The 27,288-nt window shown below is 52.9% G+C and overlaps 1 protein-coding gene across 1 annotated transcript in view; it reads right to left on the reverse strand.

The window, feature by feature from the left end:
• Positions 1-715: 715 nt before the first annotated feature.
• CCDC180 (coiled-coil domain containing 180) overlaps positions 716-27,288 on the reverse strand; it is a 55,267-nt gene continuing 28,694 nt past the window's right edge. The window contains exons 21-37 of the mRNA XM_062207915.1: positions 26,739-26,885; positions 22,574-22,718; positions 22,307-22,423; positions 20,996-21,094; positions 20,448-20,567; positions 18,934-19,106; positions 18,613-18,665; positions 18,415-18,493; positions 16,931-17,008; positions 14,098-14,164; positions 13,188-13,329; positions 8,952-9,112; positions 8,316-8,453; positions 7,721-7,832; positions 2,583-2,688; positions 1,920-2,055; positions 716-847 (exon numbers count right to left, since the gene is read on the reverse strand). Of these exons, the coding sequence (XP_062063899.1) occupies positions 716-847; positions 1,920-2,055; positions 2,583-2,688; positions 7,721-7,832; positions 8,316-8,453; positions 8,952-9,112; positions 13,188-13,329; positions 14,098-14,164; positions 16,931-17,008; positions 18,415-18,493; positions 18,613-18,665; positions 18,934-19,106; positions 20,448-20,567; positions 20,996-21,094; positions 22,307-22,423; positions 22,574-22,718; positions 26,739-26,885 (2,005 nt within the window). The remainder of the gene's footprint in view (positions 848-1,919; positions 2,056-2,582; positions 2,689-7,720; positions 7,833-8,315; positions 8,454-8,951; positions 9,113-13,187; positions 13,330-14,097; positions 14,165-16,930; positions 17,009-18,414; positions 18,494-18,612; positions 18,666-18,933; positions 19,107-20,447; positions 20,568-20,995; positions 21,095-22,306; positions 22,424-22,573; positions 22,719-26,738; positions 26,886-27,288) is intronic.

Genomic DNA, 27,288 nt, shown 5'->3' on the forward strand with positions numbered 1-27,288 from the left:
TCAACAGCTCCGAGAGGGCTCTGGGGAGGAGGCTAATTGAAGGAAGGGGGTCAGATAACGGAGCCTTACAGATGTGAGCTCACTTCCTTGGTGACAGATTCCCACAGAACTTAGAACTCTGCTCACCAGGCACCCACAGCTAGAGACAGTCCCTGTCCGGCTCACTTGGCCAGAGACCCTCAAGGGAGCAACATGCTCTCCTGCAGTACCCTGACTTTCTGAGGCTCTGCTAGGGGGGAGCCCCAAATGAGAGCTTTTTCTGTCCCAGTAGGTGGCGGCTCAGCCCTCCCTCCCAAAGCCTCTGGCCATTCAACAAGAGAGGGCCCAAGGGAACCCAGGTGCCTCCAGCCCAGGCACAGCTGTGGTCCCACCTGGGCAGCCCACACGGCTCTCCCTCACTGTGCACTGAGGGCAGGCGGCGAGGAGCAGGGTGTGAGGGTGGGGCCCTTCCTGGGCAGGAGCGTTCCTACCGCAGGTCCTGGCTGGCAGGCAGGGGAGGGCTATGCTCGGGGATGCCCCCCTCCCCAGATGTTAGTCCTGAGCCTTGAACTTTCCTCTCGTTTCTTCTCTTCTCGGAAGCCTGTGCAGATGCCACTCTGTGTGCTGAAGCTCCAGCTCCTGGGCCAGAACAGGGAGGGAGGGAGACGGAGACGGAGACGGAGACGGAGACGGAGACGGAGTGTGCAGGAAGGGAGACTTTACTGGGCGGGGAGGGTCACAAGTACAGGCCCCGGATGGTGCTCAGGGAGCGCTTCCAGCTCTCCTTCCAGCGCTGGGCCTCCTTCACCTGGCGCAGGTGCTCGGCCTGCATCTTCCTCAGCTCCTCCTCAAACAGCGCCAGGTACTTCTGCGAGGAAGACGCGGGACGGGGCCCGCTGGCGAGGCACTTCCGGACCCTGTCCCCTGGGAGAATGCCCTACCTGCTGCGGGCCGCTCTTAACTCACTCCCCGCGCCGGCAGGGGTTCCACACCCTGGCTGGCCATCCATTTCCTCCATTTTACAGATGGGGAAACGGAGGCTCAGAGCCCTGCCTGCAGTTGCTCAGAACGAGGCTGAGCACGGACTAGGACTCATGTCTGACTCCGGACTCTGCACTCCTGCGGCCTCCCTGGTGCTCAGGGGTCTTGGCTTCCTTGGGGAGGGGGTGCCCTCCAGGCCTCAGGCCTCACTGAACACAGCAGGCAGCGCTGTTCGCTGTGCCTGGGGCTTGGAGTCGCAGCTGGGCACAGGCCAGCCCTGAGAACTTTGTGCTCTCCCAACACTGGGGCCAGCTGATCTCCAGGCAGGACAAGGACAAGGTATCTCCCTGGGCCCTGGAACCAAAGGTCAGGGGGTCTTCAGAGTCGACAGCCCCTGGGGTGGCATCTGTGTGCAGCCTCCTTGCCAGGCGGGCCCCACTGGGGTCCAGCAGGCACTGGGTTCAAATCCTGGCTCTGGCACCCTGGATTACCACAGAGGGGGCAAGTTCATTGAAGCCTCACTGTCCTCACCAGTGAAATGGGGACAATAACTCAGCCTCCCTCCTGGGATTTGGTAGGTAGGGATGGCCAGTGGCTCCTGCTACTTCTGCCTCCGTGCCTGTGTGCAGCGGTTCCTTGCTGACTACGGTCCCTATGGAAAGCCTTGTTTCACCCCCAGTCTGAGCAGAGTGTCCCTCAACTGGACACTCACAGTACCAGGGCTCAGACCTCAGACCCACGCTAGCACTGGGGCTGGACTTGACCCGCGGCCACATCCTTCTGCCCGTGAGCATCAGCTGTCCCCAGTGCTGAGACCTGCAGCTCTGGCATGCAGGGGCCTGTGCCTGCTGCTATATGGGCCAGATGTGGGGGCACCCTGTGGTGGGCGCTCCCTCCTTCCCAAGCAGACAGCCAAGGCTGCCCCCTGGCCCCTGGACACACGCAGCTGCCCGGCTCACCAGGTACACAGCATCTCGGGCTTCCACGGCCGCCAGGTGGCCCAGCGTGGTTTTGTTGGTGGTTATCGAGGGCGTCTTCCGAGAGAGAATCTTGTTTTGGATGGTGACTTTCGTGGGCTTGATTCCTGGCCACTTCCTACAAATCCAAGAGTTTGGCTTCATCATCACAATCCACCCACTGCTCCCATTAGAAAAGTTTGGAATCGCTTTTTTTTCAAATATTCATGGCTTTAGCTATCTTAATGACAAGAAAAAAAAAGCAAAATGAAACAAAATCTGGGCTTGAGCGTGTGGCCCATTTTTCCTGTCCCACTGTCAAGGCCACCGCGGAGAACACAGCTGGGCAAGTCGCTGCTTTGCTGCTTTGCAGTCTCGCCCTTGGGGCACAGGGCACGGGCACCTGCCAGCTCTCATCACCCATAGCTCCCACCTGCTGGGAGGGTCTTCGCCACATGTGCTGACAGCTGGGGTGCCCTTAGTCTGTGCCAAGCCCACTCCATAGGCATCCTCATTTAACTCGCTCTTCAAAATACCACGGAGAGCAGAATGCCATGGCCATTTCACAGATGAGGACACCGGGGCTCGGAACGCAGGGCCTCTCCAAGGTCATGGGTCAGCGTGACTTCAGGGTGCCCCACCCCAGCAGACTTGGCAGCGTCTCACCTGCTCCCTCGCTCAGTCAGGGGCTTCTCACTCTCCTCCTCCAGCGGGAGCCCAGCCAGCTTCCTCCGTATGAGGATGGACGTTTTCTGCCTGGGGTGCTCCATCTCTGGGTGGCAAGAGACAGAGTTACTGATGGTGGCCTCACCTACAGCCTGAGGTCGAGGCCACGCCCCCTCCAGTTGTATTTCGAGAATGAGGGCTTGCTCCCTCCTCCCTTCCACAGAGACGGTGCCTGCCCCACATACGCTGCTGGGCTGGTGGCTGTGACCAGGGGCATTGCTGGAGGGATCCCAGCTCCAAGTCCCTGAGCTTGAAGCCCGACCTCTCTGCAGCTTCCAGGAGACCCTGGATGCTTATGCTGATGCCTGAACTAAGAACTTCCCCTGGAACTAACAAGTTCGAGGTATTTGTGATCAGGAAGACGGTGGCTCTGTACAGAGTGAAAGCCAGCAGGCAGGAGTGGCCCTGACCTGCACCCAGGGCCGGCTGGCTTGGCTCAGAAGCTGTTACAGGGGCAGGTGTGGTGGCACAGCCGGTTAGGGCTGCCTCTTGAGACATCTGCAGCCCATAGTGGAGTGCCTGATGGGAGCCCTGGCTCCTCTGCTTGGGATCCAGCTTCCTGCTCATGCACCCAGATGGTGGCTCAAGTACTTGGGGCCTGCCACCCACACGGGGACCCAGGTGGCGCTCTGGGCTCTTGGCTTCAGCCTACTTGCAGAGTGAACGAGCGGATGCAGATCTGTCGACCCGTCGCTCTGCCTTTCAAGACAATGAAAATAAACAAACCAACATTTTAGGAAGAGATTCACCTGTTAAATGGAAAGCAGGTGCTCAGTTACAGAGCGGGCAGAGGCCTGCAAGCGCCTGGTGCATGGTCTTCCCGGCTCAGGGGCTCCCTGCTAGGCGCTGCAACTGCCTCCGCTGCCGCCTCTCCTGGGGTTCCCTCAGGCGTCAGCCCCCAGGTCTGCAGGTCCTGCTTTCCCAAGCAAGGCCCGCCCTGGACAATGGCCTCTCCAGCACCAGGAAGTGGCCCACGCCTTAAAAGTGCACACAGGTTTCTGACCCAGAAACCACAGACCGCAGCGCAAGGAGAGGGGCTGAAATCCCAAAGTGGCCGCTGTAAATGACGGTGCACAGTGAGTCCCGGTGCCTGAGGGAAACGGACCCCAAAGTGCCCGGCCCATGCTCTGCCCACGTTCTGCCACGCTGCTCGCCATGCCGGCCATGCCCAGCCGCAGGGGCAGACCACCCGGCTTTCAGCGTGGTGGACCGCGCACCTGCCTTGCTTCCTGGTCCACAGTGAATTGCTTATTGCACAGTAATGAACATTGACTGTCTTAGTAATAAAACGTTCAAAACTAAAAATAATCGATTTCAATTCTTTGTGGGTGGATAACCCTGGATACATGACCGCAGTGTTTGTATAGTTCTGACAAAGTGTTTTAAATATTACCTAATGGTGGAAAATAACATTTTAAACTCCCCTGCTCGTCCCAGCCAGCAGAGGGCAGCATCTGCAGCTCCTTGCCCAGCGAGGCTCATGCTGTCTCTGCCACACAGGTTCATTTAAACATGTGTGAGTGTGCATGCTGACATCATGTATGCAGGTTTTAATGCATTTTTATTTACCTGAGAGGCAGAGAGAGACTGAGAGAGAGCTTCCCTCTACTGGTTCACTCCCCAGATACTTGCAACAGCCGGGGCTGGTGAGGCTGCAACCAGAGCCTGACACTCAATCCAGGTTTTCCCACAGGGGTGGGAGGGACCCAGGTGCTTGAGCCATCACAGCTGCCTCCCAGGATGCACTTGAGCAGGCAGGAAGGGGCACTGGGAGTGGAGCTGGGACTCCACCCCAGGCACTCTGATATAGCATGTGGGCCTTCCAGCTCGTCTTAGCTGGCAGGCTGGTCACCTGATCTCATAAGTGTGGGAAAGCATGGGATCGTAGGCACATCCTGAGTGCCGATTTGTCTTTTCACACGACATGCCTCCTCTATGTCTTCGTGGTGGGCGCACACAGACCTGCCACCTGCACCCTAACAGCACAGCGGCGCCCCAACATCGACGTATCCAGGCCTCCACACATGGACGCTAGCATTGCCTCCAATTCCTTGCTGTTTTGAACAATGCCGTGATGAGTATTCTTGAACGTCTATCTTTGGAAAAGTGTGCAAGTATTTCTGGAAGATAAATTCCTGGGATTAGAACTGCTAGATCTATATTTGATCAAGGAGCTAACCAATTCCTGGAGCAAGGACAGTCTATTCAACAAATGGTGCTGGGAAAACTGGATTTCCACATACAGAAGTATGAAGACCCCTACCTTACACCTTACACAAAAATCCACTCAACATGGATTAAAGATCTAAATCTATGACTCAACACCATAAAATTATTTGAGAACATTGGAGAAACCCTGCAAGACACTGGCACAGGCAAAGACTTCTTGGAAAAGACCCCTAAGGTACAGGCAGTCAAAGCCAAAATTAACAACTGGGATTACATCAAATTGAGAAGTTTCTGTATGGCAAAAGAAATAGGAAAGTGAAGAGGCAACTGACTGAATGGGAGAAATTATTTGCAAACCATGCAACTGATAAAGGATTAATAACCAGAATCTACAAAGAGATCAAGAAACTCCATAACAAGAAAATAAACAACCCAGTTAAGAGATGGGCCAAGGACTTAAACAGACATTTTTCAAAAGTGGGACTCCAAATAGCCAATAGACACATGAAAAAATGTTCAGGAGCACTAGCCGTCAGGGAAATGGAAATCAAAACCACAATGAGGCTTGACCTTACCCCAGTCAGAACAGCTTACATACAGAAATCAGCTAACAACACACTGGCAAGATACTGGCAAGGATGTGGGGGGAAAGGTACCCTAACCCACTGTTGGTGGGAATGCAAACTGGTAAAGCCACTGTGGAAGACAGTTTGGAGATACCTCAGAAATCCTCGGAATTTACCCAAGGGAAATTAAATTGGCAAATAAAAGAACTATCTGCACCTGCATGTTTATTGCAGCTCAATTCACAATAGCTAAGACATGGAATCAACCTAAATGCCCATCAATGGAAGACTGGATAAAGAAATTCTGGGATATGTACTCTATGGAATACTACACAGCAGTTAAAAAAAAAAAAGAAATCTGGTCATTTGCAACAAAATGGAGGAATCTGGAAAACATCATGCTGAGTGAAATAGCCAGTCCCAAAGGAACAAATATCATATTTCTCCCTGATCAGTGACAACTAACTGAGCACCCAAAAGGAAACCTGAGAAAGTGAAATTGACACTATGAGAAACAGTGACTTGATCAGCCCTGTCCTGACTGTTGAGGAACAGCTTATTTTATTCTTTTTAGTATTTTCTTTTTCTACTTAATACCATTGGTTGAACTCTTTACTTAACACAGAATTATTCTTAGGTGTTTAAATCCAATTGAAAATTGATCCTAAAAACTTGCCATGGGGCTCCAAATCCCATTAAGTTGACAGGTACTAATGCCATCTTACTAGTTAAAGTGATCATTTTTGTGTATAGCTGATCATAAAGATAGGAATAAGTGTCAAAGGGATAACATAAAAAAGACCAAATGTCTGCTAAAAATAATAGATAGAATTAAAAAAGAGAGAATGATCCAGCGTGGGAAGCAGGATACACAGCAGACTCATAGAATGGCAGATGCCCTAAACAGCACTCTGGCCTCAGAATAAGCCCTTAAGGCATTTGGATCCAGCTAAAAAGCCCATGAGAGTTTCTCAGGCATGGAAAGCCAAGACACTGTGGCCAAAAAAAAAAAAAAAAAAAAAAAAAAAGACTTAAATGAAAGATCTCTGTGAATGAGATCCCAGCGGAAAGAATGGGCCATCAAAGAAGGAGGTACCTTTCTCTGAAGGGAGGAGAGAACTTCCACTTTGATTATGGCCTTGTCTAAATAATCTTGGAGTTTGTGGACTCAGAAGGCTTCCAGAGCCTTGTCAGCTCATGACAAGAGCCTCGGGTGATCACTGACATCATAAATAAGAGTGTTAATTATTAAATCAAGAACAGGAGTCACTGTGCACTTGCTCCGCAAGTAAGACCTCTGTCCTTAATGTGTTGTACTATGCAAATTAAGGGTAAAACTAGTCTTCAAACAGTACTTTATACTTTGTGTCTGTGTGGGTACAAACTGTTGAAATCTTTACTCAGTATAGAGTTGATCTTCTGTATATAATTTAAAATGAATCTTAATGAAGAATGGGATGGCAGAGGGAGTAGGGGTGGGAGGGAGGGTATGGAGGGAAGGACCTCTATATTCCAAAAGCTGTACCTACAAAATTTATATTTATTAAATAAAAGCTTTCTAAAAAAAAAAAGAAGAAGAAGGAGGAGAAGAACTGCTAGGTCAAAAGGAAGCACAGCGGGAGTGAGGCTGTACTGACGAGGTGCCTGACACACAGTTCTTCCCCAGAGCACGACTGATGTACATGCACTAGGGGTCTCTGGGCTGCCTCTCCTTCCTGACACTCTCCCAGGGCTGGCTGCCACCACACATAATTGCTCTGCCAAGCTGTCTGTCAGAAATGGTATCCCAATGATAACCTACATTTACATTTTCATCACCAGGGAGGTTGGGCGGCTTTCACAGTTACTGGCTGTGTGAGCTACTTCTGTTCTGAAAAGCATGCGTTTGCTCTTTCTCTCTTTTAAAATGTATTTATTTGATAGGCAAAGAGACAGGGGGGGAGAGAGAGAGAGAGAGAGAGCGCGAGCGAGCAAGAGCGAGCAAGTGAGCACTCCCATCTGCTGATTCACTCCCCAAAGGCCCCCTGGGAACCAGTCTCCCACATGGGTGGCAGGAACCCAGTTACCTGCAACATCCCAGGGTCTGCACTAGCAGGGAAATGAAATCTTAATAGTAAATATTTCCTAACCCTAATAAGTATTTAACCTTTGGTTCATCTGATATTTGCCTTTTTAATAAATTATTTGTAATGAAAACAAACAAAAACTGATCGGTTCCCTCAGTGGAGACCCTGCTTTCGTGCTGTTAGAGCTGGGAGACAGCAGACCACCCCTCCTCCCACCCCTAAGACCTCCGGCAGCAACCCCCAGGGCCAGGGCCCGCGGCCGGGCGGCGCCCCTTACTTGCAACCTGGATGTCATCCATGGTGATCACTTCATCCAACTGCAGAAGGAACTTCTCTGTGAAGGTGGCCAAGTTGGTAATGAAAATGCGGCTGCACTTCCGGGCGCAGTCCTGGCAGAAACGGGGCGAGCTCAGCGCGGCAGGGAGAGGATCTCCCTCCAGGGCTGGCCCAGGGAGGGGCTGGTGGACTCTGCAGGGAGGATTTTGGGGAGCCAAGGCCAAAGTCACTGTTTCAAGTGTGTCCCCGTGAACTGGTATCTGGGCCTCAGCCAGTAGGTCTCTCCCATGGGATGATTTTGCTTAAGGATAAGAAATGATTCAGAAATGGCCAAGGACACACAGAGATAAATCACCAAAAATGAAATAGAACTAGATGCAAATCACGAAAGAATAAGTGCTCGTCAGTAACGTTGTAATTAATTTAAGAATCCAAAAACTGTAAGGTAAAGCACTTGGTAATGGCGATTTCACTTCCAAACCCACCCATGGCCACACATTAGCCCAGGTGCCGATCGAGGGGTGCCCTGGGCACTGCTGGCGGCTGTCCACTGGGGCCATCTTCCTGGAGGGCACTGTGACCCCAGCACTACTCACCTCGAGCCTATCCCTCGTCATCCTAATGGCGAAGTCCAGCTCATCCTGCCGTTTCTTTTCTATCATGTGCAGAAACTCCATTTCTTGGAACAGCGTGGGATGTCCAAGGTTTGGATGGAGCTTCTGGGCGTTTTCATCCTTTGAGCAAACAATCAAGAATTCAGCAGGGAATTGAAGTCAGGACCAAAAAATATCATTGGTCTACGTCTTCTGTCAACCATGACTGCAGCCAGCCTGATGGGTCCTCTGACCTGGGTATGTGAGGGGCGGGGCTGGAGCAGACTCCGAGGGTGGTGGAGGGTGAGCCTTGCACCCGCCCTGCACAGTCAGGGCTTCTGCCAGTGACAGTAGTGGCAGCCACATACCACAGGTACAAGTCCACTAGTGACATCACTGTTGATCTCAATGCCCGCCAAACCCAGAAGATCCACCCATTGCACCCTCCAAGGAGTTTACTGAGTGCCTTCTCCAAAGGGTTGTGGGCTCAGTTCTTCTTTTGCCAAAGCCTCTGGTCCCTCAGCCCCGACCTGGCTCATCTCCTCCCCTTGGCCCTGCCCCTGCCCATGGCCTGCCTCCATTCATGAACTTCCAGAACCCTTTGTCCAGGAGAGAAAGGCCTGGACCTCAGGCCCTCACCTTCCTTTTCTCCAGCAGCTTCTGCTGCTCCTTGAACTTGACCTGGAGCTCATTTATGGACGTGCAAAACTTTTGCCAGTGCTGCTCTTTGAAATTCTCCATCACCAGCCAACAGACCTGAGGCAGCAGCTCCTCAAATCTCTTCAGTTGCACTCTTAACTCTGCAGGGATTGGTGGGGAAGAGGGTCGGGGAAAGGGACAAGCAGACACAAGTTGCTAAGGTGATCTCTCCGACAGAGGCCTAAAGCAGTCTCCCAAGGGGAGAACCTTGGCCCTAATGTGGTCACAACTGTTCTATTCTGTGGCCAAACCAGCATAGACAATGCTGGGTTAAACAGGTTCGAAGGGCTTACTGACTTCCCAGCTCCCTGTGTCTCCCAGCAGCTCTGGCAACTTCTCATCCATTATCATTTCAAGCCTTGACGCTGTTTAATCTTTTCCCTTTCCCTCTGCTAGACCTACGCTTTCACCCACGTCTCTTCACCTCTCTTCACATTTTCAGCTTTTTTCTCTGTCTGTGTTGCATTGTGGATATTTTCTTTGGCTCTACCTATGAGTTCACCAATTCCAACTCCAGCTATATATAACCTGGTAGTAAAGTCATTCATGGTTTTACATTTTCTTAATTTTCTCTTTTAATTATTCATGTCGTACAATTGAATAAGTTTTTAAAGATTTATTTACAAGGCTGGCGTTGTGGCATAGCAGGTAAAGCCTCTACCTACAGTGCCAATTCAAATCCCAGCTGCTCCACTTCAGATCCAGCTCTCTGCTATGGCCAGGGAAAGCAGTAGAGGATGGTCCAAATCTTTGCGCCCCTGCACCTACATGGGAGACCTGGAAGAAGCTCCTGGCTTTGGATCGACACAGCTCTGGCCACTGTGGCCATCTGGGGAGTGAACCAGTGGGTGGAAGACTGCTCGCTCGCTCTCTCTCTCTCTCTGCTTCTGCATAACTCTGCCTTTCAAATAAATAAATCTTTTTTTTTTTTTTAAAAGGCTGAGTGACAGAGAGGAGAGAGAGAGATTGAGATCTTCCATCTACTCCTTAAATGTCTGCAACAGCTGAGGATGGACCAGGCCAAAGCCAGGAGCCAGGAACTCCATCCAGATCTCCCACTGGGTGGCAGGAATCCAAGTACCTGGGCCACCATCTGTTGTCAGCCAGGTGCGTTAGCAGGAAGCCGGATTGAAAGTGGAGGCAGGACTTGACCCTAGGGATGAGGGTGTTTCAAGTAGCAGCTTAATGTGCCCCAAGGCCCACCCTAGTTTTCCCCTTTCCGAAATTCTATTTTATTTTCTTCCATATCTATTTGGCTATCTGAATAGTCTTTTGTTTCTTACTCATGTTTCCAATTCCCTCTTTTACTTAACTATAATAAGTGCATGATTTAACATTCTGTGTGTGATACTTTCAATATCTGAAGTCTTTTCTGGTATCATTTTGTTGCTTCTTGCTCAGGTTGCTCTGTTTCCTTGTGTTTGTGTGGGCTTTGTTGCTATTTGCTTATTAGTGAGCTTTTATTCTGGGCATTTTATTTGTGGGAATCCTTTGAGGCCTGGGTGGAAGGTGGGTTTTTCTAGAGAGGATTTGTAGTGTCTCTTAGAAGCCAAATTCTGGCCACTATCAACTCCATCATTTTAAACTAAAGTATTAGCTTGAAGTCTTTTGGTTGATCCACCAAAAAAAAAAAAAAAAAAAAAAAAAAAAAAAAAAAGAATTCATGGTTAGATAAGTGTGAATTCAGATTTTTAAGCCATGTAAGGGCTGGCTTATACTTCTGGATTTTCACGGGAGTTTTAAAAAGTTTTTCTTTCTTCCACCAGCACCAATGATTTGTTTCCTTTTAGTTGCTGGAGGCAGGGGCTTGGTTTATGTCTCCTTTGCCCTGGGTGGCAGGAGGAGCCTGTGGGTTCTCGCTCATCGATATAATTTAAAGAGTTCATCACAAGCATATTTTATCCAGCACCCCACAAGTGTTCAGGGTAGCACTGCTCAGGACACTGGGCTGCCAAGCCATAGGAGACGGAAGTCTGCACCCAGGTGCATTGTGGATCTACAAGAGAGAGACATAGCCTGCAGCACTTTCCGAATCCATCGCAGCCCAGAGCCTTTGTTTTGAGTGCTATCCTGGAGGACGGGACCCCATGAAAGTTCACTTGCAGAAATTCTAAGTTTGGGAGCCAGCGCCGCTGTAGCTCAATAGGCTAATCCTCCACCTTGTGGCACCGGCACACCGGGTTCTAGTCCCGGTCGGGGCGCTGGCTTCTGTCCCACTGTGGCCCGGGAGTGCAGTGGAGGATGGCCCAAGTGCTTGGGCCCTGCACCCCATGGGAGACCAGGAGAAGCACCTGGCTCCTGGCTTCGGACCAGCGCGGGGCGCCGGCTGTAGCACGTTGGCCCCGGCGGCCTATTGGAGGGTGAACCACTGTCCACTCTGCCTGTCAAAAAAAAAAAAAAAGAAATTCTGAGCTTGGGAAACAAGCTGCTCTCTTGTAGTTTCGGTTCTAATCATTCCTCAGCCAGAGGTGAGAGGTGCTGCTGATGGCTGCTTCTACGTAGCAAGTTTGTGCAAGGGATGTGGTCCTCTGACGAGTCTGCCATGGTGGGAGTCGTCATTATCTCTGTACACAGACAAGGAGAGGCTCAGACATGAGATCGCTCGGCCAGGGCAGTGCTGGGTGCTGGGTCTTGGCCCTCCGTCTGGCTATTCCCTAATTCCCTGCTCCTTCCACCCACAATGCCTCTCAAACAGCACAGTAGAACCCAACAAAGTGCAGGGACCTACAGTGGAATGGCATTCAGCGATAGGAAGGAAGGAAGTACTGATACAATCTACCACATGCATAAATGGTGAAAACACTAGCAAAAACTCCAGAAGCCAGTCCCCAAAGGCCACGTGATTGCATTCCCACGAAAGCACAGGCCGAGGTTGTCTACACAGACAGAAGGCTAGTGGTTGCTTAGGGCTGCGGCGGGAATGGCATGATGAGGTTCTACAGCTGGTGGTGTCGCTGATGAAACTGAGCCCCTATCCCTAATGCCTCGACCCCCTCCCTTAGCTTGCAGTTCCTCTGTCTTCACTGAGATGCTCACCGCTTGACTCCTTGCTAGAGATTAACTCACTAAGTGAAGGCAGTGGTTTAAGGGTCAGTTGGTCCCGGATGGCAAGACTCAGAGTTCCAGGATCGGCTCTGCAGTTAGCATCATAACGCTAGACTTGATTCTGAGAGCGTCACAGGAACTCCAGACCCTGATCCGCCAGCGTAATGACCAATCTGCCCGTGGACTCCGGATGGGCAGGAGCCTGCAGTACCATCACAGCATTTTCAGTAGTGACCGCTGGCCTCCCATCACTGACCAGGGAAGGCCACGAGCACCGTGGGCCACCCAGAGACCCACACACAAGCAGACCAGGCACTGCGCCGCCTCAGCTGACCACTCTCAGATTCACTGCCCTTAATTCCTTGGGGAGTGAGGGGACTGAGTGACAGCTGCCCAACAGCTTGCTCTGCACCTTACAAAGTGCACTGCTGCAGTCTCCCGGCACTCACGTGTCAGCGACTGCCTAGCTGCACATCAGGGGAGCGGACCCAGGTTTCTGGGACTTCTATAACAATGACTGCACAGCTCTGCAAGTAAACCCAAAGCCACACGGGGGATTGCATGCACATACCTCAGCAGCGCTGTCTAAAATATCTGTGGATGCAACAAAACACGTAGTGGCACAAATCACTGAATTTCCCAAGAAAAGTGAGTTTTTGTGCATTTTCTCTTCTTTAAATAGTATGTAGTAATTGTACACGTGTCATTTACGTGTATGTGTTTTGGGGGTATATTTCAATATACTACTCAAACCAAGGAAATCAGCATTTCAAACTCTTCATTGTTGCTGTGCGGGGCCTCCGCTCCTCTCTCCCGGTTCTTCATACAGAACATAGGAGGCTGCTGCGAACTGCAGTCGCCCCACTATACTGCAGAGCCCGGGGACTCAGTCCTTCCATTGAACTGTGTTTTGCTACCTATCTCCAACCCCTGTGCAAACCAACACAGAACAGGTCAAAGACCTAAAGGGTCAATTCTAAGAAGCTGCCGTTCACAAAGAGGCTCATCTGGCTCCCGAGTGACCTGTGCTGGGTCAGGAGGGCAGGAGCTGGGCCACCCAGCCAAGGCCAAGCCCGACACTGGCTCCATGCCCGCCCCCCACACTGTGTCTCGCCTGCCTCCCGCACCCACCCACGAGGCAGGAGTTGTGGTACTCATCCGTCTGGCTCTGATACTCCAGGATCTTCCTGTTGATGTTCTCAGCGCACTGGTCAAAGTTCTCAAACACGCAGTCAGGCCTGGTGAGCGCACGCTTCTCCTTTCTGTAAAACTCCTGCCAGGCAGGATGGCCCGCAAGGCGGGGAGGAGGTCCTCACGGGCCTCAGGGCCTCGCCCCTGGGACCCGCCAGCTCTTCCTCCCCATCTGCCCTTGTCACCTGCATCTAACCCAGGGCACCCCTGGAGGGACCCAAGGCCACAGCCAGCCCTCGTTATTTCTTGAGTGAGCGAATGGCAAAATGCTATTCATCTTTCAAGATCCAAGCCCCTGCAGTCTCAACTCTGTGGCCAGGTTGGGAGCTTACGTGAAGCACTAAGCTGGGGACAGGCTGTGGGTCACTAAGATGAACAAGCTGTAGCTCCTACCCAGGATGACCCGCTCGTGGGAGGCAGACAAGAGAAGGCAGCACCAGCACCACTGTATGTGGTGTGCTGGGCCGGGCCCTGCTGTACAGCCCAAAGTGGTCCCCTGAACTCTTCCCACTGGGCACCTTGCGGACAGAGGCGGGGCTTGCTCCTCTTGGCACCCCCAATCACTGGCATGCAGTGGGTGATCCAAGAAATGTTTTGTGAGTGATTATGTGAATGCTGCCCTGAATGAAGGTTAGCTTCTAGGAGAAAAAGCATTCTAAGAGGTGACAGAAGCTGGGAGTGTGTGTGTGTGTGTGTGTGTGAGAGAGAGAGAGAGAGAGAGAGAGAGAGAGAGAGAGAGAATCTTCTCTTCCTCATGTCCGCGAGTGGCCTTGATCAGCAGACCACAGAACGCAGAGGCAAATGGGGACAGGTTCCCCAGGGAGCACAGGCCATGGGCAGTGACCCTCACCTCCACAATAGTCAGCAGGTGCTCATTGCTTTCCCAGAGGAGATTCAAGATGATCCCTTTAAAGTCCCTGCAACACATACAAGGCAGATCCCTAAGGGGCTTCATCAAGACACACCAACATGGACTAAAGCAAATGGATACACGTCCCAAGTGTTCTGTTTTGGATTTTCACTCCTTGTAGTTACTCACAACTGCCCCCGGGACCTTTGCACACCTCAATTCCTCTCCAGATAAAGCAGGTCCTCCACCCTTACCCCTTTCATTGCTTCTTCCTGTTCTTTTCTCAGATCTCAACTCAGTGCCAATTCCTACCTTCCTGGTTCTAATGCCCGCTGCATTCCCCCAGCCCTACAGCACTCCAATCAGGTGGATTTAAGATTGATTCTTGGGACTGGCTGATGGACTTCCATCTCTCCCAGCAGGCTGTAAAGCCCAGCAGGTGTCTGAAGCAGGAACCGGTAGGCCATCGGACTGAAACCACCCCAGTGCTTGGAGTGCCGATGATGGAAGTAAACTGGCCACAGTGTAGGAAAAGGCAGCTTAAGTGTTGCCAATCACAAATAGCGACTGACCTCCAACTAGGCACTGTCTAACTAATCCAATGGATTCTTTGTTCTGCTTCTGTGCGCAACTTTTAAGTTTCCCAGGTGCCCCCTAGGGGGAGCCCTGACCGACTTAAGGTCTAGTGCTGCCTGATTCATGAATCACTGTTCAGATAAACTCATGAAAGTTTTAACATGCCTGAGCTTACCTTTTTTAAAAGTTGCTTATCTTCATTTTATTTGAAAGGCGGAGAACAGAGAGAAACTTTTCACCCATAGGTTCACTCTTCAAATACCCACAACAGCCAGTGTGGGGCCGGGCCAAAGGCAGGAGCCAGAACTCAATCCAGGTCTCCCATGTGGGTGGCAGGAACCCAAGTACTTAAGTCATCACCCGCCGCCCCCCAGAGTGTGTGTCAGCAGGAAGCTGTATCCGAAGCAGAGGAGCCAGGATTCTACCCAGAAATCTGACTTGAGATGCAGGCAACTTGGGCACAGCCCCAAACGGCCACCCCCGAGTTTATCTTGAGCCAACAGGACATAGACTGTGTGTGTATGTGTGCTCACTGTGGGATCCCCAGTCCCAAGGCAGCGTCTGCACGGTCAGTGCCCCGGGACTGGTTGAAACAATGAAGGATTATTACTTATGAACAGTCAAACGAACAGGATATCATGTGAGCCTCCTGCCAGCTTTGGCTTTCAGGCCCGTGGTGCACACACCAGGGAATTTATTAGGCACATTTCCTTCCACAGCCCCACTGGATGCCCCCATGCGGTCAGGTGAACTGAAAGCAAGAGCGAGAGTAAGCACAGGTGCATTGGAACTGCCTGCCAGGGACGCTGCATTCTCCCAGTCCGTACAAAAATGCTGCACTGCCTGTTGCACATATTCATTGCTTGCCCATTTCTAAGATACGTGGTCACGGATCTCTTGAGCTTTCCTTTTAAATTCATTCACTGCACTTCAAGAAAATCAGAAACACATTGCAAGATGAAGGACAGGCAAATGCTCATAGCATTCCCTCCTGCTCATTCTCACACGAGTCATCGTCAGGTTTGTGTGTCCTTGTATGCCACACTCTGCTCGCTTGCTCATCAGCAATTGCCCCCTGCATGCTGCGACTTCATTTTCAACGGCTGTGCAACACCTCGAGTATGTATGTACCACGGTGCACAGTCCTCTCACGGGGGACTTCCGGGTTTTTCCCCATTTCCCATGGACGCACGAAGTGTTGCCTGGAACATTCACAGGCAAGAAGGGTTTTCCTCGTGGCGGGACGGTTTCTTTGGGAGAGATCCACAGGGTGGCAAGAAAGCCTGGGTTCACTGGTCTTCACCAGACCTTGCCTCTCACCCTCTGTCTACACTGGCACCTTCTGTACTGGTTAATCTGGGGTGAAATTTGGGATGGACTCGTTCCCGGGTCCTGTCCGCACAGCAGCAAGGCATGTCCAGCCACAGCTGCAGCTCCTCCTCTGGGCATGGGGTCTTCACACTCTCTCCTCACCCCTCCTGAGTTCTCAATGTCTCCTTAGCCACTGGCTGGGGCTGGAGGCAATCTAGTCATCCCCCACCACCACCACAGACTTATTATTTTTTCAAATCTCCCATATTTCAGGATTCCTGCTAGTGCTTTCCAGGTGTCTAGCGTCACTGAAGGGAACCAGGGGAACTCTCTGGCTCTTCTTATGGCTTGAAGAGGGTTTTCTTCCACCCACTACGCAGATCGGAAGGCTGAGAGTTGGCCAGGGTCCCAGTGTGGAGCTACAAATAGGATTGGGCCGAGTCCATTTTCTGAGCAATTACCCCTGTGCTATGCCAGTGAAGTCTCTCCCTTTGCAGACTTAATAATATATTTTTTCTGCTTAGCCTATGATTTCTTTTTTTAAAAGAAAAAAGTCACTAAAAAAGCAGTGGGCATTTACACCCCGGGTCATCGTTCAGTCACCCGGAGGAATCTTGGACTACTGAAACGTGCGACAGCATGGATGGGCCTCAGGGGCCCTGGGCAGAGTGCACAAAGCCACTCTGAGAAGGCCACACACAACATGAATCCGTTTACATGACCTTCTCCAAGTGACAAAACCAGCTGCCAGCAAGAAAGGATTAGCTTGGAAAGTGTGAGGTTTTGGTGAAAATGCCTCAACAGATTTAGGTGAACCAGGCTCAGACAAGCTGCCCCTGACCCTTAGCGGTCCTTTCCCACCTTTCTCTGCCCTGTCGCCCCCTCCCCTCCCCTCCCCGCAGCCCAGTCAGATGTGCCTACCCCGGGGACGCACAGTGTCACTTACTCGGCCAGAGGCGGAGGCTTGTCTCCCAGTATCTGGTACTTCTTGTCCATTTTGTTGGGCTTGGAGTGCCGGGTGATGCTGTGGGACAAGGGTGCGTCACTGCTCTGCAGGTGGGCACAGATGCCAGGCGCGTCCCTACCTGTAGGAGCCTACTCTTAGGGTCCCTGACTCCCATTTCTGGGGCACAGCCTCATCACGCATGGGTGAAGCCTTCACCATGAAACCCCTAGCGAGGGCACCAAGAGAGGGCCCTCCCTCCCCAGGGCTGAGGACCCAGAGGAAAACAGTTTGAGTCCAGGTAGAGTTGCCAGATTCAGCAAATAAAAATGCAGTGTAGCTAGTTAAATCCGAATTTCGTATAAGCAACGAGTAATTTTTAGTACAGGCAATGTTCAGGCCACATGTGTACTAAAAAAATAGGTGTTATTGATCTGAAATTGCAGTTGAACTGGCTACCCTCTCTCACCTGGCAGCCTTGGGGACATGGACTTCATTTTTTAAGCTCTGAGACTGAATGTAGAAACTGATGATGGCTGGATCATTGACAAAAGACTGAACTCTGCCCCACAGCCTGCCTGCTTGTAGCAGGAAATCAGCCTGCTGCAGGTCAGCTCCCGGGGGTCAGGGTGCTGCCTCCAGTGGAACAGCATCTCTGGGAGAAACAGGCCTCAGTGGCCAGCCCCTGATGCGTAAGTGACCACTTCCTTGACTTTCGTCCTCATCCCCAACTTAGCACCAAGCAAAGCAAGCCACATACGCACCCTTGCCGGGCCTACAGGGTGTGCTGCTTTCACTGGTCAGCTCCAGCTGCCCCAGGCCAAGAGCCCCCATCAGGACACACCTGGAGTCTTCCCCACTTCCTACTGCAGAGCTTCCTGCCCCTCTGCCTGCCCTCCAGCCTCCGCTGTCATGGCCTCGAAGGGGACTCACTCCCTGCTGAGCCAGCTCTGAGGACAACAGCCCCTGGCTCTTCCCACTTCCTTGCTCTTTGTTTCTTCCCATGGGCCAGCAGCACGAGTGTCCCCAAGACCTGCAGGCACACCCTTCATGTCCCCAAAGCACTGAACAGTGTCACCAGGGCTTGCTGAAGAGTCAGCTCTGCATGTGGCTTCTGTCACCCACCTCCATAGGAGACCAGGGCCCCCAGGCTAATGACCCCATCAGGGCTCGGCCAGGGCCTGGACTCCAGCGGCTCTCTGATGTCACCCTCCAGGGCCCTAGCTGTCCCTCTCCTCACTATGACCACGCATGGGAAGGTAGAAAGTCTGGGATCCACCTGCCAACACCGTGGACAAGCTGTGAGCTCCCAGGTGCATTCTCAGCAGGATGAGCTTAAACCTGATTCAGGCCAGCATCAGAGCTGGGGTCCCTGGCCAGTAGCACAGGAAGGACAGTCCAGGGTCAGAGTCCGAGAGCACAGTGGGGCTGTCTCTAGCCTTTGCCTAGGGGGTGGAGATGGCAGGCGGCCCAGTGTTCTTACCTACCTCCCTAGCGAGGTGGCGCTGGCGATGGACAAGGCCTTCTTCATGGGGTGCTCGTTCCTGCCCCTATGTCGCTTCAAACCTTTGGGTGATGAGTGCCCAGGACAAAGGCAGAGGACCGGAGGTGAGGACAGGCCACACAGTGCCACTGGCTCCCCCGCCACCAGCTGCCCTGAGACACAGAAGGCTGTCTGCCTTTACCTGTCTGGGACCGATCTTTGTCGCACTGGTGTGCGGATTTTATGCTGGAAAGTCTGAAAGCACGGGAAAGGGTGTGAGTTTCCACAGGAACCACGGGTGGCCCTGGGGCAGTGCAGGCCAGGCCCCACGCGGCACCCAGGCTGGTCTTCGACAGCACGTGCAGGGGTCCAGCTGTGAGCTAAGGAGTTCTGATGAGGAACCAAGGCTCTGACAGGCGAAGTCCCCTGCCCGAGGCCTCAGGCTCTCAGGGGTAGGCCCCTGTGGGAACCCCAGCTGGGGAGACCCTCCAAGCCGGCCCTGGGTGGGCAGCCGGGCACTCACTGCAGGATCTTCTTGACCACCTCCACCGCGGGGTCTTCGATCATGGGCTTTCCCATGCGACTGGGCTGTGCAAAGGACTCGGGGGTGACCCCCTCCACCTTGGCCTCCTCTTCATGAGCTTCAGAAGACATCTGGACGTCGCTGTCCATCTCCACGTTGGTCATGTCCGTGTCCTGCAGGCCAGCAAGTGGAAGGGGGCCCCAGGCTGGCTCAGGTGCCATCGCCGCCTTGTCTAAGCGGCGTGGCGGGAGGCAAGCTGCTCCCCCCACCCACACACACCCCCCACCCCCCGCCTCTATCTTCCCTATAGAATGGAAGTGGTCCTATCTCCCTTGGAGGAAGCTCATTCATCTCCATCTTTAGCAAGGTTTCCTGGGTGCCTCTCTCCGTAGGCTCTGCATCTGTCCTGGGTCAGGGGGCAGAGAGGCTGCTGGGAGCAGTGCCCTCACAGAACGTTCGGTCCGGCCAGAGGAGGCAGAGCTTTGACCCCCCTTCCACAGACAAGTGCTCAGGCAGAACTGGGCCCAGTTCCTGGTGCTATGGAGGAACAACTCAGCCCCTCTTGGGGGATGGGAGGAGGGGGAGGACCAGCAGGAGGCCGAGTGGGCACATGGGACCTCAGAGGCTGGAGGTGGGGCCCACAGCGAGCGCTTGGTTCGGCTGCTCCCTGCCTTATTCTGAGTCCTGCCTCCTGTCTGCCCTGGGAGGGCAGGACCCAGGCTGGACCCTCGGAGCTGATGGCAGAGCCTCTAGGGTCCGCCCTCCTCCCCTCCTGCAGCTCCTGCTTTCTGCCTCCCCCAGGAGCTGGCAAGGGGAGGGACTGGATGGGGGTGAGGCTGAGGCCGGCTCTGCCCCCTTGGGGCCCACAGCCCCTTGACTGGTCACCTCACCCCGTGAGCTGCTGGGAAAGTGGAAGGGGCGACGGGGTCCAGGAGCCCCTGATTTGGCCCAAGGCGAGGTAAGTGACGTTTAGGCAGGGAGGGAGGGAGGACGAAGCCGTGGAGACAGACCACAGAGGCTGCAGTGTGTGTCCAGTCAGAGATTTGGTCTTGACCCTGAGAGCAGGGGTGAGACACAGCCAGACTGATGATTACCTCTACATGGCCTGGCTACAGTTCAGTGGCAGGCCACAGGGGATGTGGGAGGAGTGGGTGGCCAGGTAGGCAAGACGTAGGGGGCTTGGACACTATGGTGGGGTGGAGTGGGGAGAAGCAGGTGGGTGCTCGCGGGCGCGGAGGGGAACGAAGGGGCTGAGAACCCATGGCTGGGGTGAGCAGAGGGTCCTGATGGAGGAGAGGAGGGAGTGGAGGAGGTGAGAGGTTCTCCCAAGAGACTGAGGCAGAGCTGTGGCCCACTGGGATCTGAATTCGGATGTCATGATCTTTCCGTGGCATACCGGTGGGCCCGAGTCCATCAAAGGCCTGGGGGCCCCTTGTTCCTCGGGGGTGTGTGGATCCTGGGTGACCAGATGACAGCTCACCCACTCTTCCCCACAGCCCCATCCTGCTCCTTACGGTGAAGGCCACGTGCGTCACAGACACCGTGTCCGGGCTGCACTTGAGGTACCTGATCCTCTGGCCCACCTTTTCTTTCCAAGTTTGGATAAAGCCAAGCAGGTCTTCTGTAGTCACCATCTAGTGAGAACATGGAGGAAGATACCACATTGCGCCAGAAGTGTGGGAACAGGAGCGGTCTGGCTGCAGCTGGGGACTGGGAACCATGGCACAGTCTGGCCTTAAACTTACTTGACTCAGTCTCCCCACCTGTTAAATGGGGACACAAGTGCTCCCTAGGTGCCTGGGGATGTTGGAAGGTGGTGAGATCCATGGAGCAGACCCAGCCTCCCTCCCCTGCCCTGGGACTCTGCAGGCTGCCAGGGAGGGGAACAGAGTGGTAGCTCCTCTTGTCCTTTCCTGATGGCATTGAGTGAAATGGAAATTGAGCAGGGAGGCTCTGAGGCCTCCCCATGGGCTGGAGAGATCCTGTACCCACGTGTAATTTTATTTCAAGTTCCAGACCCTGGGAGCACACATCGTAGCTCTTCCCATGTGGAATCACTTACTGTTTTGTCTCCCTTGGAGTCCCAACAACTGTCTATCTTGCATTGCAGCTGTTCCAGGCAGTAATTTAATCTATCTGTTTGCGAATTGGATTTTGCCACCTGGAAAATCAGATGTTTTGAAATTTTGTTTCTAGAATACGTGTTGGGGTCAGGAAACTATTCAGCAAAACATGTTATATGAGAAATCGGTTAAGCACTGAAAAAATGAAATTAGAGAAAATATGCCCAGTTTCACTAGAACCTAAATAAAGGTAAATTAAAGAGATGTCCCCCACCCCCAATCAAAGAGGTAAGGGTTAGATGAGACTGGCACCCCAGAGTGTGGTAAGGGAGTTGGGAGGACAGGTTCCTCCCCTAGGGGTGCAACACCAGATCTCTAGAAACTATTAGAGGGGCTGGTGCTGTGGCATAGTGGATAAAGCCGCTGCCTGCAGTGCCGGCATCCATATGGGCGCTGGTTTGAGTCCCAGCTGCTCTACTTAGGATCCAGCTCTCTGCTATGGCTTGGGAAAGCAGTATAGGATGGCCCAAGTCCTTGAGTCCCTGCACCCATGTGGGAGACCCAGAGGAAGTTCCTAGCTCCTGGCCTCAGCCATTGCCTCCAGCCATTGCGGCCATTTGGGGAGTGAACCAGCAGATGGAGAACCTCTCTCTCTCTCTCTCTCTCTGCCTCTCTGTAACTCCGCCTTTCAAATAAATAAATATTAAAAAAAAAAAGAAAGAAAGAAAAGAGACCACTCTAAAGTACAGGGTCCTCGGGACATGCAGCCTCTGAGCTGGGATGGTTTCCTCCAGCCCCACCGCACCTGCTCGTTCTCCCTGCTGCCGGCACTGTCCAGTTTTCCCATCATTGCTCCAGGACGCCCTGCGCCTACCCTTCTGCCTGCCGGCCTCCTGCGTCTCCCTCAAGCCTGCCCAGCCTAGGTTAATTCTGCCCTAGGCCCAAGTGTTCCCTGCAGGGCCCTCTTCCTTTGTTGTGTCCATACCAGTTCCAGGTGGAGCCATGATCTCTGGTGTCAACCAGACCCAAGTTCAAATTCTGGCTCCACCATTATCTAAGCCACTGAATGACTCTCTCCAAGCGGGATCAGAAACAGTACTTGTCTCAAACAGGTCCCATAAGGACTGACATTAGTAATCCAAGTTAGCCCAGTGCACGGTGTACTGCGCAATACCACAGTGACTGTCAGTGGCTACTGATATTTAGTCTTCCTGGTGAAGAACAAGCCCTGTGGGACAGAGCTGGGGCCGTGCCTGGTGTGCAGGAGCGTGTGACAAAGACTGTCTGGATGCAGAGGGACTCCGTCCTACCTGGCACTTGATGTTCACCTGCAGATTCGTCATCAACCGCTGGATTTTCTCCACGAAAATAAGGTCCACAGACAGGTTATGGAATTTGCTTTCAAACTTGTTGATGACATCATTGGCCTGTGGCGAAAGGGAAGAAGGAAAGCAGGGACTTCAGCTGGGTGTTCTGGTCTTTGAAGAGGAGGAGGCTGGCCCTGCTGATGGTTGGATGAGGGCACGGCCCTCCCCAGGAGGGGACCGTCTGGGGCCGGCTGTCCTGGGCTCCCCCACCTGGTCCAGATACTCGCTCTCCATCTTCTCCATGTTGATCACAATTAAACTTTCAACAAACTCTATGCGGGCAGCCTCCTTCTGCAGCCGATGAAACAGTAAGTCAATTTCTTCAGAAGAGAAGTTTCCGCCCTCTGAGAACAATCTGCAGACAATCAGGCAGAGCTGGGAGCCGCCAGTCAGACCTGACCGTTCCCGCCCCTCCCGAAGGCTGGGGTTAACACACCTGTCATCTAGGCTGATGGCAGCCCAAGGGCAGAGCAGGGATTAGCGAGTGGGGTGGAACTCCCCTTTCTGTCAGTCTGTCACATTGGCTAACCTGAAGCAAGCAAGATGCTGGATACAATTAAAAAGAAAGCCGGCGCTGTGGCTCAATAGGCTAATCCTCCGCCTTGCGGCGCTGGCACACCAGGTTCTAGTCCCGGTTGGGGCGCCGGATTCTGTCCCAGTTGCCCCTCTTCCAGGCCAACTCTCTGCTGTGGCCAGGGAGTGCAGTGGAGGATGGCCCAAGTGCTTGGGCCCTGCACCCCATGGGAGACCAGGAGAAGCACCTGGCTCCTGCTATTGGATCAGCGCAGTGCGCCGGCCGCAGTGCGCCGGCTGTGGCAGCCATTGGAGGGTGAACCAACGGCAAAGGAAGACCTTCCTCTCTGTCTCTCTCTCTCACTGTCCACTCTGCCTGTCAAAAAAAAAAAAAAAGACAGAGTCCTTGGAACTATGTAAAGATAAGAATTCTGCAGAGTCTGCAGATGAAAGGCAACTAGAAGGTCTCCTGAGATGTGAGTGGGCGCTGACGACGGATGTCCCCTGGAGACTGGGTCTCCACCCTGATGATTGTACACTGGGAGAGGACAGCGTGGGGCTGGGCCCAGAGGATGCCACGTTCAGAATGAGACTGAGTTAGAAGTGAGCTCCACCAGGTCACGGGACACTCACCTGCTGGGGTCCCAGGTGGCAGGAAGGAAAGTGCTCTTTCCCCTGGAAACTCCTGACCACACACTGGCCCTCAGACACATCCACACACCGAACTCCTGCTCTCTGGAGTAATCCAGAAAACCTCAAGCAAAGAATTTGCATCGGTCCTGGGTAGGCAGTGCCCTCCAGCTGCCCAGTAGAAATCAGAACTGTCTCGGAGGTGGACATCGTGGTGCAGCAGGTTAAGCAGCTGCGGGGGATGCGCATGTCCCGTATGGAAGTGCCAGTCTGAGTCTGGTCCTCCACACTTCAGATCCAGCTCCCTGCTAATGCACCTGGGAGGCAGCAGATGATGGCCCAAGTGCTTGGGTTCCTGCCACTCTCCTGGGAGCCCCAGATGGAGTTTCTGACTTCTGGCTTCAGCCTGGCCCAGCCCTGACTGTTGTAGGCATTTGAGGAGTGAACCAGCAGATGAACGAACTCTCCCTCTCTCTGTCTCCCACCCCCATCATCACTCTGCATTTCAAATAAAAATTTTTACAAAGTCTCTGAAGAAATACAATGTCACGGGTAAAATTCCAAGGGAAACAAGTCACACAGAAGCAAGACGCCATGAATAAGAACCAGTTGCACAATACAGAGTAGATCGCAGACATTAGAATGGTCAGACATAGGCTAGAAAATAAGATACTTAAACAAAAGAGATGCTTCAAAATATGAGCAGGGAACAGGTAGCTTTGAAAAAGGAATCAAGAATCAAGAATATGTAGGAATGGAAAGTATAATCATTAAAATTAAAAACTCAATGAACATGTCTATCACAGGATTAAACAGTTCCAGAGGGAATCAGTAAATAGGAAGGAAATAGAAACCAATGAGTCAGAATGAAGCTAAAATAAGGAAGAGGGAGGCAAAGGCAGGCAAGATACCGCTGCCTAACATACCTGTCAAATTATAGTTCTAGTTTCTGCTGCTTTCTCAATATTCTTAAAAATACTATTTTTACAATTGGGACATTTTCTTTTTTTTTTTTTTTTCAAAATTTATTTATTGATTTGAAAGGCAGAGTTACAGAGAGGCAGAGAGGCAGAGAGAGAGAGAGAGAGGTCCTCCATCCGCTGGTTCATTCCCTAAATGGCTGCAACAGCTAGGGCTCTGCCAGGCTGAAGCCAGGAGCCAGGAGCTTCATCTGAGTCTCCTGTGTGGGTGCAGGGGCCCAAGCACTTGGGTCATCCTCTGCTGCTTTCCCAGGCCCATTATCAGGGAGCTGGATCAGAGAGCATCTGGGACTTGAACTGGTGCCCCTGTGGGATGCTGGCCCTGCAGGCAGCAGCTTTGCCCGCTGTGCCACAATGCTGGTTCCAGGAAATTTTCAATGATAAATAAAACAAACACAGGCCTTGCAGATGTTGACAAGGAAGGTGCCCCCATGGTCTGTGGGTAAAGACAGGGCCGCCGGTCAGCACATGTACCAAGACTCCATTTCTCTTCAAAACTAGATTTTTTTTTTTTTTGCTTATGTAAGTAAATTACATAGAAAATATAATTTTGGAGAGATTCCATTTTTTATGCACCTTACTTTTTTTTTTTTTTTTTTGGATAGGTGGAGTTAGACAGTGAGAGAGAGAGAGACAGAGAGAAAGGTCTTCCTTTTTTCCGTTGATTCATCCCCCAAATGGCCGCTATGGCCGGCGTGCTGCGCCAATCCGAAGCCAGGACCCAGGTGCTTCCTCCTGGTCTCCCGTGTGGGTGCAGGGCCCAAGCACCTGGGCCATCCTCCATGCCTTCCCGGGCCACAGCAGAGAGCTAGACTGGAAGAGGAACAACCGGGACAGAATTCAGTGCCCCAACCGGGACTAGTATTCACCTTACTTCTGTGTTTGAGTGTGCTATATAGTAAGTAAAAGATTTGTGGTTAATGAAAATACAAGCGTTTAAAAAAAGAATGAATGCAGGGGACCGGCACTGTGGCTTAGTGGGTAAAGCTGATGGCTGCAGTGCGGGCATCCCATATGGGCGCTGGTTTGAGTCCCAGCTGCTCCACTTCTAATCCAGCTCTCTGCTATGGCCTGGGGAAGCAGTAGAAGATGGCCCAAGTCCTTGGGCCCCTGAACCCAAGTGGGAGACCCGGAAGAAGCTCCTGGATCCTGGCTTTGGATCTACCCAGCTCTGGCCATTGCAGCCATCCGGGGAGTGAACCAGCAGATGGAAGACCTCTCTCTCTCTGTCTCTTTCTCCCCCTCCCCCCTCTGCCTCTCTGTAACTCTTTCTTTCAAATGAATAAATAAATCTTAAGAGAGAGAGAGAGAGGGAGAGAGAGAGAGAATGAAGCCTCACAGATGTCAAAGACTGGGTCCAGGAATACTTTATCACTTAGAGTGGGTTAAGAAGGCAGGGGAGAAATAAGTGGGGAACTGGGCAAGACACACACAGAAAGGTGCTCCACACCACACATCCTCAGAAACGCACAGCAAAGCACGGTGTGCTCCTGCCTCACAGCCATCAGGAGGGCGCCGAGCGGAGAAGGGGATAAGAAGAGGTGGTGAGAACGCAGAGAAGGTGGAACCCTGGTGCCCCGCTGGTGGGCAGGTGCCTTGGGGGCAGTGCTGTGGAAATAGTCCGATGGGGCCTCAGAAAATTCTGTATCCGTTCACTGTGTGATGCAGCAGCCCTGCTTCCTGGTTTATAACCTTGAGCGGGCATTTGTACTCCATGCCCCTAGCGCCATCATTCACAAGGCCACAAGACAAAGGCGGCCCAGACGCCCACGGATGTATGAACAGACACACGAAACGGATGTACGCACAACGGGATGGTACTCAGCCTTTAGAAGGAAACAAAGCTCAGGCGACAGTGTGGACAGGCCATGACGCCACGTGGCAAATGAAATACACCAGGCCCTCCTGGGGTTCCATTGGCAGGAGGTCCCTGGAGTGGCCAAATTCACAGGGAGAGAAAAGAGAGTGGAGATGGCCGGGGACTGGGAGCAGGAGGGAGTGGGGAGTTAGTGTTTAATGATCCAGAGTTTTGGTTCGAGAAGATTAAAAAGTTCTGGAGGTTGATGGTGGTGATGGCGGCACGGTGATGAGAACATGTTTGATGCCACCGGACTGTACACCTCCGGATGGTGGATTCTGTTCCCTGTGTGTTTGCCGCAAGAAACATATGGAGTGGGAAACAAGTTCACCTCCCCACAGCGAAACCGCGGCAGCCGGCAGAGGCCGGGCACCACCCCACCGCACCCCCTGACCTGCAGTGCTTGATGAACTCGATGTTGGTGCAGCGCAGTTTGCCCAGGTTCTCCTCCAGGTACTGCCGGAAGCTGCGCAGGGACACCTGGATGACGTCGACGTAGCTCAGCAGCTCCCGGTGCAGAGTGCTGCTGAGGGCGACCAGCCTGGGGGGCGCGAGAGGGCAGGTGCTGAAGGGGGGCTGGGCGGGCAGCCTGGGCCTCTGCTCAAGCACCATGTGGGCTGGCCAGCCACCGCCCAAACTCTCCAGGTGGTACAGGGACCCTAAAAGGACACTGGATCAGAAAGCATCCCTCTCCTGTCCACTCCTGGCCCCTCCTCCTCCCTGCACAGGGCTCTCTCCGACCCCGGTGACTTGGCTGCTGCGCCCTGTGCTCTCCGGGAAGACTGTGCTGCAAGCCCCTGTTTACAACCAAGACCCTGGTGCCCAGCCGCCCCTTGTGTGCCTGAGGCTGCCCAGACCCTGCCACGCTCCCCGCTGCGACCTGAGGCCTCCATCTCCCATCCCCAGTAGTCAGTCTCCCTGGGCCCCTTCGCTCTGCCCCTCTC

Source organism: Lepus europaeus, chromosome 12 (genome assembly GCF_033115175.1).
Source record: "Lepus europaeus isolate LE1 chromosome 12, mLepTim1.pri, whole genome shotgun sequence".
In the NCBI taxonomy this organism is placed as follows: Eukaryota; Metazoa; Chordata; class Mammalia; order Lagomorpha; family Leporidae; genus Lepus; species Lepus europaeus.